The 16,267-nt window shown below is 40.0% G+C and overlaps 1 protein-coding gene across 1 annotated transcript in view; it reads left to right on the top strand.

The window, feature by feature from the left end:
* The first annotated feature begins 417 nt into the window (after positions 1-417).
* LOC105712005 (uncharacterized) overlaps positions 418-16,267 on the top strand; it is an 88,747-nt gene continuing 72,897 nt past the window's right edge. The window contains exon 1 of the mRNA XM_012444916.3: positions 418-479. Within this exon, the coding sequence (XP_012300339.2) occupies positions 429-479 (51 nt within the window). The 5' untranslated portion in view covers positions 418-428. The remainder of the gene's footprint in view (positions 480-16,267) is intronic.

Here is a 16,267-nt window from a genome sequence, read left to right as displayed (position 1 = left end):
TACCATGATGGTAAGTTTCCTGAGGCCTTCCCAGCCATGAACTGTGCCATTAACTGTGAATCAATTAAACCTCTTTCCTTTGTAAATTACCCAGTCTCAGGTAGTATCTTTATAGCATGTGAGAATGGACTAATACAACCATAAAAGACAGGATAGTGGACATGTGATTAGTAAGAGTGACAGAAAGACTTCAGAGGTGACTATGTTCTAGTGTTGACCTCAGTGGTCATTTCACAGGTGTTTGATTTATGTGCTTTTCCATATGCACATTCTATTTTACATTCTCTGTCACACACACAAAAGATTAAAAACTACAACAAAAAGCAAAAATTTTAATTTGGATTCATACAACTTTGGAATTAAAAATAATTTATGATCATCTGGTTCATCTACTCAACCTGGTGCTTGACTCTTCCTACAACCTTGGCATGGATGATTGTCTGTCCTTTGTTGGGCCCCTTCTGAAGAGTTGGAATTGGGTAAGTGTCACTCATGAGAGCAGGAACACAATCAGACAAACCACAGGTGAGCCTTCTAGCTTTATTTTCATGTAACTATGACCGTCCACTCTCTTCCTTCAACCCTCTGCTGTCAGGTCACTGAAGACTGTATTTAAAGAACTCAAAATTATCACAAATCTAATATTAAACCTTAGCACCCTAAGAATATAACTTTTCTAGCCCCAACCCTTACGTTAAAGAACATTTTTTCATTTAGCAGGAGGATATCCATTTGTCCTTTGTTGTTGTTGCTTGAAAGATGCAAGCATGACAGCAATGATTAATATCATAGTAGAAAAAGAGATCCAAAACACATGGGTTATAAATCACTTTCTTTTTCAAATGGGCTGATAAGGTTTAGGGAAAGGTATTAGGAAAATAGAAATGAGTGGTGGGGTGAAAGAAGACCCAACTTTTTGTGTAGCCTCATTTCATATTTTAGCAATCTTCAGAATGACTTGAATTTAGTAAGAGACAAGTGATCTGCATCTAAAAGTTCAATAGAGGAAAATTTGCAAACTACAATTCTACTTCTCCAGTCTTCAAAGAAAGATAAAGTTTATTTTTTTTCTGAGACTAAAGTTGCTAAGATTAAATGTTAATAGTTGGAACCTTTCTCAGCAAAAGGTACTGTGTAAACTTCATATAATACACTTGTTTTTCAGGTTAAACTTTTTGTTTTTAAAGAGACATAGCATTTTAGGAGAACTTTTCCAAAAACTGTTTAGTTTTTCATAGTGCTTCTTAGTACCTGAAAGATTTTTCTGCTAATTAGAGGTTCCCAAATAAGTGACATGATACATAAGGATGATGTATCTTTTGTTTGTCCAGTAAATATTTGCTGAATGAATCACAATAAACAAATGAACTAATGTACAAAAGAATAAGTAGCCATGTGGAATTAGGTGGTTCTTTTTGAAATATACAAAAGTTACTTATTTTATGGGGATGATTTCTGAGGATTACAGGTAAAGATTTTATTACATCAAAAGACAAAACTAAATAGCTGAGTTACCCTTTCTACTTCATGCAGAAAAAGGAAAGTTGAAAAATGAAGCAATTATCGGGATAGTTCAGACAAAAACCTAACTATTGAGGGAACGAGGCACTTTTTCATTGCCCAAATTCATTTGAGCCATCCAATAACATGACCCACTATAGTGGAATTTGGCATTAAACAGGCTTGTCTTGGCTCCTGTCCAGTGGGGTTTAGTTGCAGAATTCCTTAAAGGACATTGTTTAAACATGGTCTCCCATGTAACTCGGTTCTAAGATGTGAGCTGGAAGAACCCTGACATCACCACACAACTCCAGGTCATTATTTCTTTGGATCAAATTATTCAGAAAAACACTATCATTCCAGTTTACCGTGCTGGGTTAGATAAAAGTAAAATGAATTGCCCAAGATTTGCTATATAACAATTACATGGAAATACCTAAAAGCTTTGCTTGCAAAGTGTGTTAGTACATATGATCCTGATTCCTGGATTCGGCAAGTAGAAGCAAATTGAGATCTGCTAATTCTTCACTCACCACACCTGACTTCTATATTCTCAGCTTCTCTGAATACATATTTGATTACCGAAATAATTGTGTTGATTTGATGAATGACAGAAATCACAACAATTAAATTACCTACCATTCCAACTCTCTTTCATGACTCTAACTTGCTCTCTGAACTCGTTTACTAATTCAAGAAAATACAAAGATGTTTTGCAGAGGGTAAGCGTGTTGCAGAAATAGCAATGATGGTCTTTTAGTTGCTTTTTTAAGGACTGCCACAGCTTTGCTGGCCATGCCTGAGCAAAGTTTTTTATAAAACGACCTGGGACTGGGCATTCTGCCCATGCATACCTGGCAAATCGAAGCCTCCCCTCCTTGGGAACTCAGATGCACACTGAGTTCCCGTTTTCTTTGACTGCAAAACAGACAAGGACCAGCTGGTTAGTGCTGACAGGATTCACACTACTAATGGGAACACTACTTAAGTGTTCTGCATTTGCTCATTATTTATCAATGGAGAGATATTTCTCTGGAGAAAAGCAAGTCCTTTGTCTTTTATAGAGCGGAAAATCCATTATTCCGATGGGAGATGACCTAGGAAGGAAAAGTTGATAATTCATTTCCCATGTGTAAAGTCCCAAGTGTAATATCCCATGTGTGAGTTTTTATTTTAAAGATTTGAGTTCTAATAAAAGAAATGAATTGTGGCCCTAGAAATACCAGATACTTAACTTTTTTCTGTAGCAATATAATTTTTAATAGGTTAGTATATCATCTTTCATTTACCAGGTTGCTTTCATCACCGATTTGAAGCATATATGATTGTTATAAGTATTATTAATTATTTGAATATAACTTCACACTGAAAATAACTTCTGACATCATTGGCCTCAAGACATCCAATAATGCCATGCTGTGTTTCGTGTGTGAGTATAGAGAGAACACTTTCCTGTGTGGGTGTGCAGACTTCACATGGGCCTGGGGACTCAGAGATAGAAAAGTAGAGCATCAGGCGCATACCTGATGAAGGGGTAGGGAGAGAACATCTAACGCCTGTCCTGTTCTTTCCTCACCCGTTCCACATATTTTCCAACATTGTATGGGACAACATAGAAAAAAATTAAAAATAAAAATTTCTACACCTTTACCTGAAATTTAGAACTCCCAAGCTTTTTTATTCTCTCCCTCCTCCACCTCTTCCATTTTTTCTTTACCTCTCCCTCTCTCCCCACCTCCTCCTCTCCTTCTTTTTTCTTGCTCTTTTTAGTCTTGTTGGATCAAATATCAGGTTAGGTTCTCTTCTGTCTTTGTTACTCTGTATAACATTGAATATTCATTTTTATCCAAGTAAGCTTATTTTTGCATGTTTCCCAACCATGAAACTAACAGAACATAATAGAAATGTAACTGATACTAGGCTATTGTCCTGGAAACAGACAAGAGTTGTTTAAAAATAGCTCTAAAACAGGAGGCATATTTATGGTCTTCTGAAGATGAACAGACTTATTTATAGGTGAAGAGTCATTCTGTAAGATAAGCTAAAATTAATCATACTGCTGAATTTTCAAAGAGGTTAGAGTCCAAATAAAATATAGAAGGGTGAACCAGTTTCTTCCTCTTATGTAGTTTAATGAAGACTAGAGAGGCTGGAGAAATATTTATATTCTTTTATTCATATTTTCAGGATTGCCTCATGTCTCAATTTTTTTTCCTCCAAATCTCCCCTTTGAGTGCGGGTACTTCAAAGTGAATATGAGTATTCTCAACTCCTCATATCTTTTTGTTAAAAAAGGAAGAATTAATGGGACTGAAAATTTAAAACAACAGATGTACTAAAAGTGTGATTACTGCTGTGAATAAGGCATACGGGGGAGTCCCACTCCTTGTGGTTGAGGGCTGTGGTGGAGTCTGTTTTCATCCCAGAGGAGCTGAGCCTCAAGCTGCCATTAGGAAGGACCACTGATTTCCCTCAGCACGCAGGAGATAAGGAGCCATTGCTGTCTAAACATAGCTATCTAGCCGCTTGTGGTTAACAGGAGACGCTGCTAAGAATTTAGGGTAATTCAGTTAAGGATGACTATTGGAATGTGCTGTGCAGTAAGGGAGAAAATCTACTTTCAAATGACTTGCCCCATGACTCTGATGGAATTCAAGGGCAAAGAAGAACCAACTCTTCTAGACTTCTCATGGTCTAGAAGATGGCAACATGGTGAAGTGAGCTGAACTCCAGAATCCAGGGTCACAACAGTTCTAGTTGTGCTTACGTGCTATCTCTTTCATACTGGCCCAGATTTTTTTTTCTGACTCTCCACAGAGCTACATAGCTGAGTCATGATGCCTTGAGTGAGAAAACAGTGTCTTCAGACAGTGGCTGAGATAAGGAAAAAAGAAGCGAAGTAGAGTCCCTAGCACAGTGGTGTGTATGTTGATATCACTGAGTTATGGACTATTTCCTTTTAGCCAGTTTCAAAAGATGACTTTCTCCATATGCAATTAATTCCACATATAACTACAAGAAACTGCATATTTTAGAACAGTTGTGTCATCAGTATGAATGTTTAAACAATCTCTGTGGTCTCTTTCCCACAAACTGATTTAACATGTATATAAAGAGGCTTTGGAATGAGCACTTTACATTTGCTTCTCAAACTTTAGCGTCTGTTTTCAGTAAATATTGAAGATGAAACTTCCCTCATTCATGCATGGAGCACTGGCCAGTTACAACTAAGGAATGCAGTTCTTAGTCTTCTCATGAATAAAATTCTCCAGTTGTGAACCTAGCCTGTCTCAGGCCATCAATTGCAAAACAACAGAATGGATGTGGAATAAAGCATTCGTGGTCTATCTGTTGAGCTGGCTACAGATTATCCTAATTAATATCCCAACAGTGGGAGTAACACAGACCCACGTTCAAATTCTGCCTCCATCATTTATAGATGGGGTGCCCATGTATTTGAGTTTTCTCAGGGTGGTTTCAGCTCACTCTTCCTGCTCTGGTGTAATTATTGATAGCAATTCCTTCCTATTTCACAGTGTCCCAGTTTGAGCTATAATACATATGCTCACCCTACTCATAGCAACATTCTGCTGAGGTCTCTGTGCCCTTGCTTTTTATGGGTACAGCAGTACATGTTGGGGTTCTAATTCTAGAGACCCATTTCATATGACAAAGTCATCAAAACTGATTAAAAAATAACTTAAATTTAATGAAAATGCAACTACATATTGTGGTATAACAATTTATTGAACTATTAAGGTATGGTTTTTCTCCCCACACATTTTTTTCCTTCTTTATGGATTTCAAGTAGGAACTAGTTCCTTGTATGCTCCTTTGCCTCAGGGACTTTTTGCAGGACAGAACGGGGAAGCCCCTGAAGTCCTCTGTGACTATTTTTGTCTTATAAAAGCCTAAGACCCTTGAAGAGATCATGTTTAGTTCCCCAGACTCTGAAGAAGAGAGGCAAAGGCACTGGAGGGCAAATCAAGGAGAGAGAAGCTCTTCTGCCTAATAGGGTAGAGGAGGAAGGCTGCAGACCCCTCTAAGAAAGCCAGCAGACGAGGTGGTAACTAAACCCATAGGTAGGATCAGCTTTACAATTTGCAAGGCCCAATGCAAAATGAAACTGTGGAAACTTTTGTTCAAATTTCAGGACTTCAACAGAAGAGCATTAAAACAAGCTCAGGGTTTTTCTGAGCAGGGGGCTCTGTGAGACTACCCATGTCACTTGTGTTTGCAGCTAGCCTTGCTCAGAGGAGATGGCTCCTCAGGGTGCCTAGAGGGAGGCACTCTTCTCAAAGCTTTCTAAACACAAATTGGTACCACCAACATTCAGGGCCCACTGTGGGCTTTCCAGTGGGATTCCAGTGGTACCTTGAAAAATTGGGGGTTAGGTCTCCTTCCTCAATTGTCTTCATCCCAGGTAAAATCTTTCCAGGTAGTGGTATTGTTTTAGGAAGGAGAGAGGGACCCCAAAAAATGAAGTAGATGTTTTTGCTGTCTTTGAAGATTGAAGGCTGAGAGTCAGAAAATTAAATTGATTTAAAGGAATGAGGAAATTGATATGTTTTGAACACTTCAGTTTGTAGACTAAAATTTATTCAACATATGCTTTTATAAATATTTAAGTATATAAAACCAAATGTTTAATATAAGATCCACATTGTAAATATTCCTTTGAGAGTATTTTTCTGCATGGATTGGAATGGCTGAGCTCCTTAAAATATAAGTCCATGAAATGGAGGGAAATATGCCTGCTTTTTTGGTAAACCTCCCTGAAATATCCACAGGCTTTCTTCACTGCTGCAAGGACTTTTGATCTCCATTTAAAATTCAGATTGTCACAAACATTTTCCTTGTCCATTTCATGTGCAAAAATGCTCTAAGAGTTATTGAATGCTTCTGTGAGATGAGAAATTTCCATGGCTTTGGTAACTGATTATAAATTTGAGCTTCTCATTTAGGAGGCAGTAAATGGTTTTTTAAAAGTCAAAAAACAATATTTGAGCAAGTTACTTAATGTGCAATATAGTGTTCTTATCTGTAAAATGAGGGTCATACCTCTTGGGTTGTTGTCAGGACTAACGAGATGACATGCAGAGTACCTGGCATACTAAACGGTGGATCTAGGATATGACTCTGCCATGTTAGTCATATAATGTGGACCAATTTCTAGTTCTTATTTACCTCAAGCTGCTGCTGCTGCTGCTGCTGCTGCTGCTGCTGCTGCTGCTTCTTCTTCTTCTTCTTCTTCTTCTTCTTCTTCTTCTTCTTCTTCTTCTCCTCCTCCTCCTCCTCCTCCTCCTCCTTCTTCTTCTCCTTCTCTTCCTCCTCCTCCTTCTTTCTGGTTGTAAATAAGAGAACCTCCAACCACTATGAAGTGCTGGAGATTTTTTGTTTTAACTTTAGGGTAATTGTCTTGTCTGCAAAAGGACAAGCTAGTGCCAAACTCCTTAGATACCCATGGACCATGGAACAGATTATTTCATGCTGCTGCCAGTCACTCCTGGAATTGGGAAGATATTGAATCATTGGGGATTAGAAGCAGAAAGGACCAGAGAGATCATTGCCTTCACTGGTCTTCGAAGTACATACCTGGGAAAGGCTCTGTGGAGGTGATTTAGGGATTTTCCAGAGAGCCCAAGGGGTCCCCTAGCACCTGTGGTCCCAGACACCTACTTCCCACTTTGCCAGAGGAAACTCCAATGGTATCTGTTTTATGTATTGGCCATCTAAGTAATATTTTAACAAAAGGGCTCTGCAGCCATGAACATTTGAAAATCATGGATCTGGTCCAACCTTGTAATTTTAGAGTTGATGAAATTTCAAAGTAGAAGACTAAGTGTCTTAACCAACATCACACAACTAGTTAGTGGCAGAACCAGGAGTAACCCAAGGTCAACTCCCAGTCCTGAGCAGTTTTCCCTCTAGCAGGCTGCCTCTCGCTGAAAGATGAAGTTAAAATCGCAGACGTTGAGGGGTCAAGATTAACGCCTTACAAATCAGATGTACAAAAACAGTAGCTTATTTATTTTCTATAACTGATTTAATCTTCCTCTGAAGCTCTCATTTCTACAATGGTGAAATAAACTTGCTAAGTTACAGTCTCTTCCAGGGTGAAATAAAGGGGAGGAGGGCTTACTTCACTTAATTTGATGCCAAAACTCCCTATCAGAGTCTCTTCTCTACTTTCTAAAGATACCCCCTTCCCTTCTTCTTCCCAGAACGATGTCTAGATAATGGAAAAGTTATCAATCTGTTAGTGGAAAGAGGTCCCAATCCAAACCCCAAGAGAGGGTTCTTGGATCTCAGACAAGAAAGAATTTGGGGTGAGTCCATAGAGTAAAGTGGAAGCAAGTTTATTAAGAAAGTAAAGGCATAAAAGAATGGCTATTCTATAGCCAGAGCAGTGGTATGGGCTGCTCGACTGCATATACTTATCGTTATTTCTTGATTATTTGACAAACAAGGGGTAGATTATTCATGAGTTTTCCAGGAAAGGGTCAGAGATTGCCTAAAACTGAAGGTCTCTCCCCTTTTCAGACTACGTAGGGTAACTTCTGAATGCTACCACGGCATTTGTAAACTGTCATGGCGCTGGCAAGAGTGCCTTTTAGCATGCTTGTGCATTATAATTAATGTATAATGAGTAGTAAGGATGATCAGAGGTAACTTTCATCACCATCTTGGTTTTGGTGGGATTTGGCGGGCTTCTTTACCACATCCTGTTTTATCAGCAGGGTCTTTGTGACCTGTGTCTTATGCCAACCTCCTATCTCATCCTGTGACTAAGAATGCTTGACCTCCTAAGAATGCAGCCCAGTAGGTCTCAGCCTTATTTTACCTAGCCCCTACTCAAGATGGAGTTACTCTGGGTCAAATGCCTCTGACAGGTTCTCATGGAGGCAGGAGGAGGGCTGTATAAACTTGCAGGTTGTCTTTCTCTGCAGGCTGCTGCTCTGCAGCTGAAGTACAACTCCTTTCGTTCTTTGGGCATCAGCCTCTGTTCTCCCTACATGTGCTGTATAAGTGTCTGCAGCTGGTGTAATTTGTGGTCTGTTCTCTCAGCATGGGCAATCTATGGTGATAGCTCCCATGGAGCTAGGCCGTCTCTCCCTGGAAAAATTCTAACCAGGGTACCGGTGCCATGGGAAGGCCATCTTCAGAACAGAACCGGCTGCTGTTTCGGGAAGTTTCTCTTTACCAGGCACCTAAACAACTGAAAATTAACTAGAATGCTACACATTCTTTCCTTAACATTTTCTTGAAGTAGAAAATCAAAAACAGACACGTAATTATTTTGAAAGTAAGTCTTCTTGTTAAAGACAGCAGAGTAAAAACACATATGCCATTCCCCTTTCTAAAAATCCAATGAAAACAATAAATGAAACAAAAATAGAAGGAAAAAAAATCTCCCCATCATGAATGAAACGAGGAAACAGCTACAATCCCAAACCACAAACTCTGAAGCATACCTGCCAAATATTGTGGGCATGGATGAAGATAAGGGAGACCCTTAATGCTGACAAATGCCTCTTTGGATCTCAAACAGGATATATATGTCTCTAAAATTAAGTGAAGTAAGCTAGAAAAGTCAAGCCAATTGTCCCTTGATTGGAGAGAAGGGCTTGAAGGACATGAATAAGACTGGGGAGAACGGAGACTGTCTTTAGACATATACTGAGTTTGGGATGCTACAGGTTATTCACTTTCTCCTTTGTACTTTTCTGAATTTTTTGAGCTTTTCTATGAATACTTTTTGCTGAAACAATAGTCATTCTAATAATCAGTAAAAGCTAAACAACCCCCCACCAAAAAAAAATAGCAACTGGTTTTAACTGTGTAGAAGGGTTAAGGAATAATAGCTACATTGGATATCTTAGAGAAGGATACACTTTATTACAAAACTCTAATAGGCTATAGAGTATAAAAAGATAAATCAAACTAGAGACTGGAAGAAGGGGGAAGAATAAAGTGAAGACAAAATTGTTCTGCACTTAAATATGGGCTCAAGTAGTAGGACTTGGCTGAGTTTATTACTCCCAAGAGTCAAACAGGAAAAGAAGGAGCGAGGGAACCAAGAAACAGTGGGGGTCAGGCTGGGAGTGGAGGAAGAACTAGAACTTGAGTTGGTAGAATTTGTCTTTGTAATTCAAGAAGTCTGAGGTTTTAAAGTCACTTGCATCACCTGGATACAAGACTTTCTTGGCTTGCTAAGCTTTCTGCCACATTCATAAAGATCTTGTTTTTATTTACTTGTTTGTTTACTTTCTTTATTTCATGAGGTTGAATAGAAATGAAGTAAACCAAAGGAATGAGACAGCACTTGTGGGTAAGAAATGAGAGCAGAAGTCTGAACTCTGAATCACAGCCAATTAAGGAAGCCATGGGCTCCTCCCATCTTCACCCCAATCCATCCCTTCCCTATTCCAAACTCCTGCCCTACACCTGCAAAGGGGTTGGAGCCACTTAAACCTGCACTTCCGCTGACCTCTAAATTAACTGTGCTATAAGCTTTAGGTTGGAAAGGAAAAGGACAACGCCGTTTTGATTGACTCCAGGCAGAGGTCATTCAAGGAGCAGGGAGGAAGAGGCAAACAGCAGGGAGATCAACATGGCTTCTGTTCACAGGTGACCACTCTCCATTTGACATCACCTGTATCCCATCTGCCCACCCACTCTCACCCTTTCTAGATCACTTCCCTTCTCCCAGTTCATCAATCACAAGTAAAAAAAAAAAAAAAAAATCCAACAGGTGAGAAAGAGGATAACACAATGATTCTTACTAGTATTTGGAGCCCTTCAAGGTCTCAGTTCTTGTCAAGATACCTGAGCAATGTTTTGAGTCCAGAACACATTCCTTCTCATGTAGGGGTCTTTGTTCATCTGAAAAATCGTCTGTCTTAAATAGTAAAGGGAATGCTAATTAAAAAAAAAAAAAAACAAAAAAAACTATTGCTACTAAAAGCCCAAAGCTCAAAGACAAGCTATCTCCCAACACTCCCTCCCCATTATGAAAATGTAGAGATGAAACAGGATAACCAAAGTTTTTTTAAAAACTTTAAAACGTAGAAGAATGGGAAACACTCAGCAGTTGTGAATGAGTAGTAAATAGCAATCCTCGCTGAATAGGGATAGCAATGACACTTGGTTGGTGATTCTAGAAGCTGCCCTCTGGGATGATCTCCTTGTTAATGATCCCCTGTGGATTCATCTTTGATGGACAATAAAGAATTGCTTTCTTGAGGGACGAACAGCTTCCTCAGACATCTTATGCTAGTGTGAGTCTAGAGGCCTGGAATTTGTTTTAAGAATAAAAATTATAGGCTATTTCCAGGCAGGCTTGAGGTGTCTTTGACAATGTGGTTTCCTAAAAATCTTAGTTGGCTTCTGTTTTATTTGCTTTCTATCGATTGCATGTGTTTGTAGACACAGCCAAAGATGCTGTGTCCACAGTCTTTAAACCTGAAGATTATCCCCCTTTGCTTCCAACATCACTGATCTATCCTTTTCTAGTTCTTTTTCAATGGCTACTTCTTTGAGACAATTTGAAATCATAGCTTCTCGTGGGGAAACACTCCCCTGAACCTAATCTTTTTTAATGGGTTTGACCAAGTTGTCTTGCAGAGAATCCTTAAATAATAGGAGAAGGCCCAATGGGCATGCCTTGCAAAAAATAATACTAGTAATAATGGAAGAAGGACTTAGGGTCTTTCTGGCTAAGGTTGCTACTTTGAAGTCGCTATTTCTAATCGCTTCTTTTCGGGAGATAAAGAAGCAGTTGGCTTTGTCAGTATTTCAATGCTCCATGTCATGGAGCTTCTCTCCATATTGCATTGTGGCCACAGTCAAATAGTACCTGCCTCGGGAAGGCAGTATTGTCATGTAGTACCATATTCAGTACTTAATACATAACAAAATACACTGTGCCTTCTGTCTTCCTGCCTGCATTGAGCCCAGTTCTTCACTTTAGATTCTAATAGATTTTAGATTGACCCTACTTTCCTACTTTCATGGACCAAACTTAGTCTCTTTTCTTTCTTCCTTTTGTTTCCCCTTTAGTCGCAAACTATGGAAGTCACTTGGGCTGGTTTGAGCATAAAAGGAAATTACTGAGAATTATTAGAAGCTCGGTGACTCATTGGGAGGTCTGGCCAAAAAGAAGCTCAATGCTAAGCTCATAGGAACACAGGCCAGCATCTCACACAGAAATGGCCTAATGAGGACACTATGGCCTCCATGGCTCCTGCCACCATCATCACCTGCGTAATAGATGCTCAGAACCCAATCTGTGTTTGCATGTTGCTAACTTCCAAATCAGAGCTTCATGTGGGTGTGTTTGGTTGGTAGAACATAGGTCCCAGACCTGCTCCCTGGGAGCTGCAAGGGATGCTGGGAAATTCTGCCCTGGAAAAATAAAACTCACAACGTGGGAAACGATGAAAATGTACAGCAGGAGTTTAACAGAATCACAGGTGTCTGCTAACAAGAATATTGATTTTCTTTTTTAAAACAAAGAATTTTCCCTTTAAAGCCCCAGAAAGATGCAGGCCTTAGAGGTACTAAGTACTATAGAAAATGAGGCTGAAGCAAGGGGCTGAAACTTGGTTTGGTTGAAGGTCTGTAGAAGGTGGAGCAGTTTAACCTCTAGGTTCCCCAACACAGCCAGACAATAATCCCTCCACCCTTCTCTTCTCCTCCCCTGTCCCCTTAGAAAACTAGAAGTTTATTCTCTGGAGAAGTTACAGGCTCAGGGACACCAGGCCAAGGTGCTTGACTGAAAACAATTAGATTAAGTTAAAATCTGCTTCATGAGTGTACAAGTAATCTACTTTCAAAACCTAAGAGATGTCTTCAGCTATCTCCAAGTATATTTCAGCAGTAGGCCTTCTAGGAAACTGTACTATGATTCCAGGAAACTTGACTGTGGGCTGGGGAAGGAGAATGAAGTGAATTTGTATGATCATCTGCTTCCGTTACTGGAAAGGGGTCCCAATCCAGACTCCAAGAGAGGATTTTTGGATCTTGTGCAAGAAAGAATTCAGAAGTCCATAAAGTGAAAGCAAGTTTATTAGAGAAGTAAAGAAACAAAAGGATGGCTACTCCATAGACAGAGCAGCCCTGAGGGCTGCTGGTTGATTATTTTTATGGTTATTTCTTGATCATATGCTAAACAAGAGGTAGATTATTCATAAGTTTTCTGGAAAAGGGGAGGGTAATTTCTAAAACTGTGGGTTCCTTCCTTTTTTAGACCGTATAGGGTAACTTGGATGTTGCCATGGCATTTTTAAACTGTCGTGGTGCTGGCAAGAGTGTCTTTTAGCATGCAAATGCATTATAATTAATGTACAATGAGCAGTGAGGATGACCAGAGGTCACTTTCATCACCATCTTGGTTTTGGTGTGTTTTGGCCGGCTTCTTTACGGCATCCTATTTTATCACCAGGGTCTTTATGACCTGTATCTTGTGATACCAATCCTGCCGACCTCCTGTCTCATCCTGTGACTAAGAATGCCTGACCTCCTGGGAATGCTGCCCAGCAGGCCCCATTCTCATTTTACCCAGCCCCTAGTCAGGATGAAGTCGCTCCCGTCTGAACGCCTCTGACACTTCCACTCTCAAGGAATGGTGTTTTTATTCTCTTCTCCCCAGAATGTACTTCTGGCCTGTCCCGCTGTTCGATTCCACAGCATTTTAGGAGGCTCTCAAGAGTGTCCTGAACAAGCAGAGGAGAATGGTGAGCCTTACCCATTCCTAGTTTAAGAAATGAGTGAAATGGGGTCTGAGTTTTATCATAGGTGAGCTAGACATCCTCGAAATAAAGAGCCAGAGTATCAGGCACACCATCTAATAGCTAAAATAATCGTACTTCTGTTCCTAACTAAAGTTTAGACTTCCACGGAACAGTTGGCTCTGCCAGACTCCCGGCGTCCATGCTGTCTGGCCGCTATCTCGCAGCCTGACGCCACGCGCCATCTGCTGGCCTTGAGCTGTATAGCTCTAGAGTAACTTCAGAGGCCATAAGGGAACAAAGAGCCCTGGCCTCTTTCGAAGGAGCCCCAAGAGGCCCTCTCTCTGCTTCAGGTGGAGGAGTGAGCAAGTCCAGACCACTACCTTCACAGGTATGAGGAAAATGAAGACTCTCCTATTTTGGCACGTATCTCAAAATTGTCATCATTCATTTAAAGTTCATAACCACAGAGACCTTCCTACTTATTTTCTCAGGTGTTTTGAAGTTTTGACATGGGAAGAAAATAGCACTTCTAGAAACATAAATTAGACTAATTCAGAGGACTCTAATTTTGACACCAACCCTCCTCTCAAAGCACATGGCATCTTTTTAAGGAGTTGTGAATCTGAGATTCTATACCAGTGTTAAGTGTTGCTAGACTGCATTCCACTCAACAATCCTCCCTGGCTTCCAGTCTTTGTTCCCAACGGCTTATAAACCAACCAGCCAACAAATAAAAGATTCTCTCACAAGACACACACTCATATCTGATCTAATAATTCAGTAAAATGAGTGCCAGAAAAATAATACAAATATCCTTGTATGTTAAGTAGAAACATGTTTAAACTAGTCTGGCCACTATTTGCATGTTGTAGCACCAAATGCAAAAACAAAAACAAAAACATAAAAATAATGTTTTCATTGCCCCTATAGCCAAGCTACATGCAAAGCTTGAAATTTCAAAAGCCAAGCCCATCAGCCCGGGATGGAGAAAATTTGACTCTTGCTCAGTCAAGTCACACATACACACTGGCTGCTGTGAAACTAAAATATCCAATGGATTCTTTCTCTTACAGTTTGTACAGTGGAGTAAGAGATATTAATTTACTAAGCAGTTGGCTTGGAACCTTCCCTGACAATTCTCTGCAAAGAGAGAGAGGTCTAGAAGACTTGCAGGGAGGGAGGAGGCAGTGGTACCTGATATTTTCCAATCTTCCTTAGGTCATTGATGGAAACTTTGGCCAGCATCTTTGTTCCTCCCTCAACATATGACCACCCCAAAAGCTAAGGCATAGATTTCAAATTCTTGAGCCGGTTTTTGTATTTAGTTTTCCAAACACAGAGAGAAACCAGCAGACAGGGGTAGAGAAGTATTGAGAACGAATTCGGATGCCCTGAAAGCTGCGTTCTAGACCCAGTGTTGCCAGCAACGACCCAAGAGACCTTTCACAAGTTGATTTACCTTTCCACGTTTCAGTTTTCTTATTTTCTAATTCCTGCCCTATTCCCTTCTCACCACTCCCAGCCCCCTCCCCGTTTCCTGACTGAGAGGACAGGGAGCAGTAGAAGGTTCTGTGAAGTTCGCTCCTCAGTGTCCCAGAGTAGCGGACCTCAGGCTTCACTGCACAGTCAAATCCCATGGTGCAGTTTTAAAATTTGCATACTTGGCCCTTCCCTCCACTGAATTCAGGTCTGCCCATAATTTGCTCCCTCCTTTCTCACTGTTTTCCTTTCTCCCTTCCTTGTTTTCTTTTCTGTCCCTTTCTGTCTCTATTAGAACCTCCTTTTCCTGGTATCTAGCCAATCTCCTAATCCTGTTTTACTTTACTGTCCCAAGATGCTGTCTTCTCATGCCTATGTATACTTTCTTTAAAAAAAAAAAAGGTTTAAAAACTATTGTGTGTATGAGTGGCTGGTCTCACTGCAAAAATGTTGGAATATATTGTAAAGCACATGATGATGATGATGATGATGATGATGATGAGCTATGGTTTACTGAGCGCACTTTTTGCCAGGCAATGTTGAAAGCCACTTCATGTGTATTCATTCATATAACACCCTGCCAAACCCATGAGGTAGGGACTATTGTTATTTCCATCTTGCAGGTAAGGAAACTGAGGCACAGAGAAGTCAAGTAACATAAAAACGAAAGCTAAAAATTACCCATAGTGCCATGCTGAGAATTCAAACCCCCCTAGCATCCTTATTTCTGAATGAATGGTCTGCTTCTTCCTTCATGTGTACATTTATTCATTCAAAACCCGCTCATGCCACAACTCTACATTGCCCTGGGGCTAGTTGTGGCCATCAAAAGGCCCTTTCCAATAACTGTGTTTGAAATGTGGCCCTTTGTCACTGAAGGCAGAGGGAACTTCTGGTCAGTGGAAGGAGAACTAAGCTAAAATCCGCCAGTATTCTACATCCATACTCCCATATCCAGCAATTGGACAAAATTTCAAATAAAAACTCAAGATCTTGCCAAGAGCCAGCTTTGCAAATGAGAGTACTAAAAATAACAATCAAAAGTGGCCACAACTCCTGCCCTGAGAGCAGTCATTTCAGTGATTGACATCTGTCCTAGAAGAACCTTGAGTGTATTTCACAGGTATCATTTACTAATGAGCTGTCCAGTGATGGCAGCAACTATACCACACACACACATACACACACATTGCATATTTAATATCATGGGAAAAAATGCCTATGATGTATTAAAAGAGAAAAGAAGGCTACAAGACAGAAGGTGCAGTATGACAGCAAACATTATAAAAAGGCCCAGGGTTGGGGGTGGGGGTGGGGAAGTGCGGGGACAAATGCATTGAAAAAAGAAAAAAAAAAAAATGAGTGATTCTGCCTAAAGAAAGCTGATAGATTTTCTTTTTTAAAAACTTACCTGAATTTCTGCAAGGAAGATGCATTCTTCATAAGATTAGAAAAAAATAGTTAATTGTGTTATCTTGAAAAAGAAAGTTGCACAAATTGATTAGGAGTTAATGTCAACAAATTATATTCAGGTGAAATTCAGAGTTTCTGAT

The sequence above is a fragment of the Aotus nancymaae genome, unplaced genomic scaffold, assembly GCF_030222135.1.
Source record: "Aotus nancymaae isolate 86718 unplaced genomic scaffold, 86718_ANA_hifiasm-v0.15.2.pri h1tg000016l, whole genome shotgun sequence".
Classification (NCBI taxonomy): Eukaryota; Metazoa; Chordata; class Mammalia; order Primates; family Aotidae; genus Aotus; species Aotus nancymaae.
Note: the sequence above shows the minus strand (reverse complement) of the source record. Positions and strands in the feature narration are given on the sequence as shown.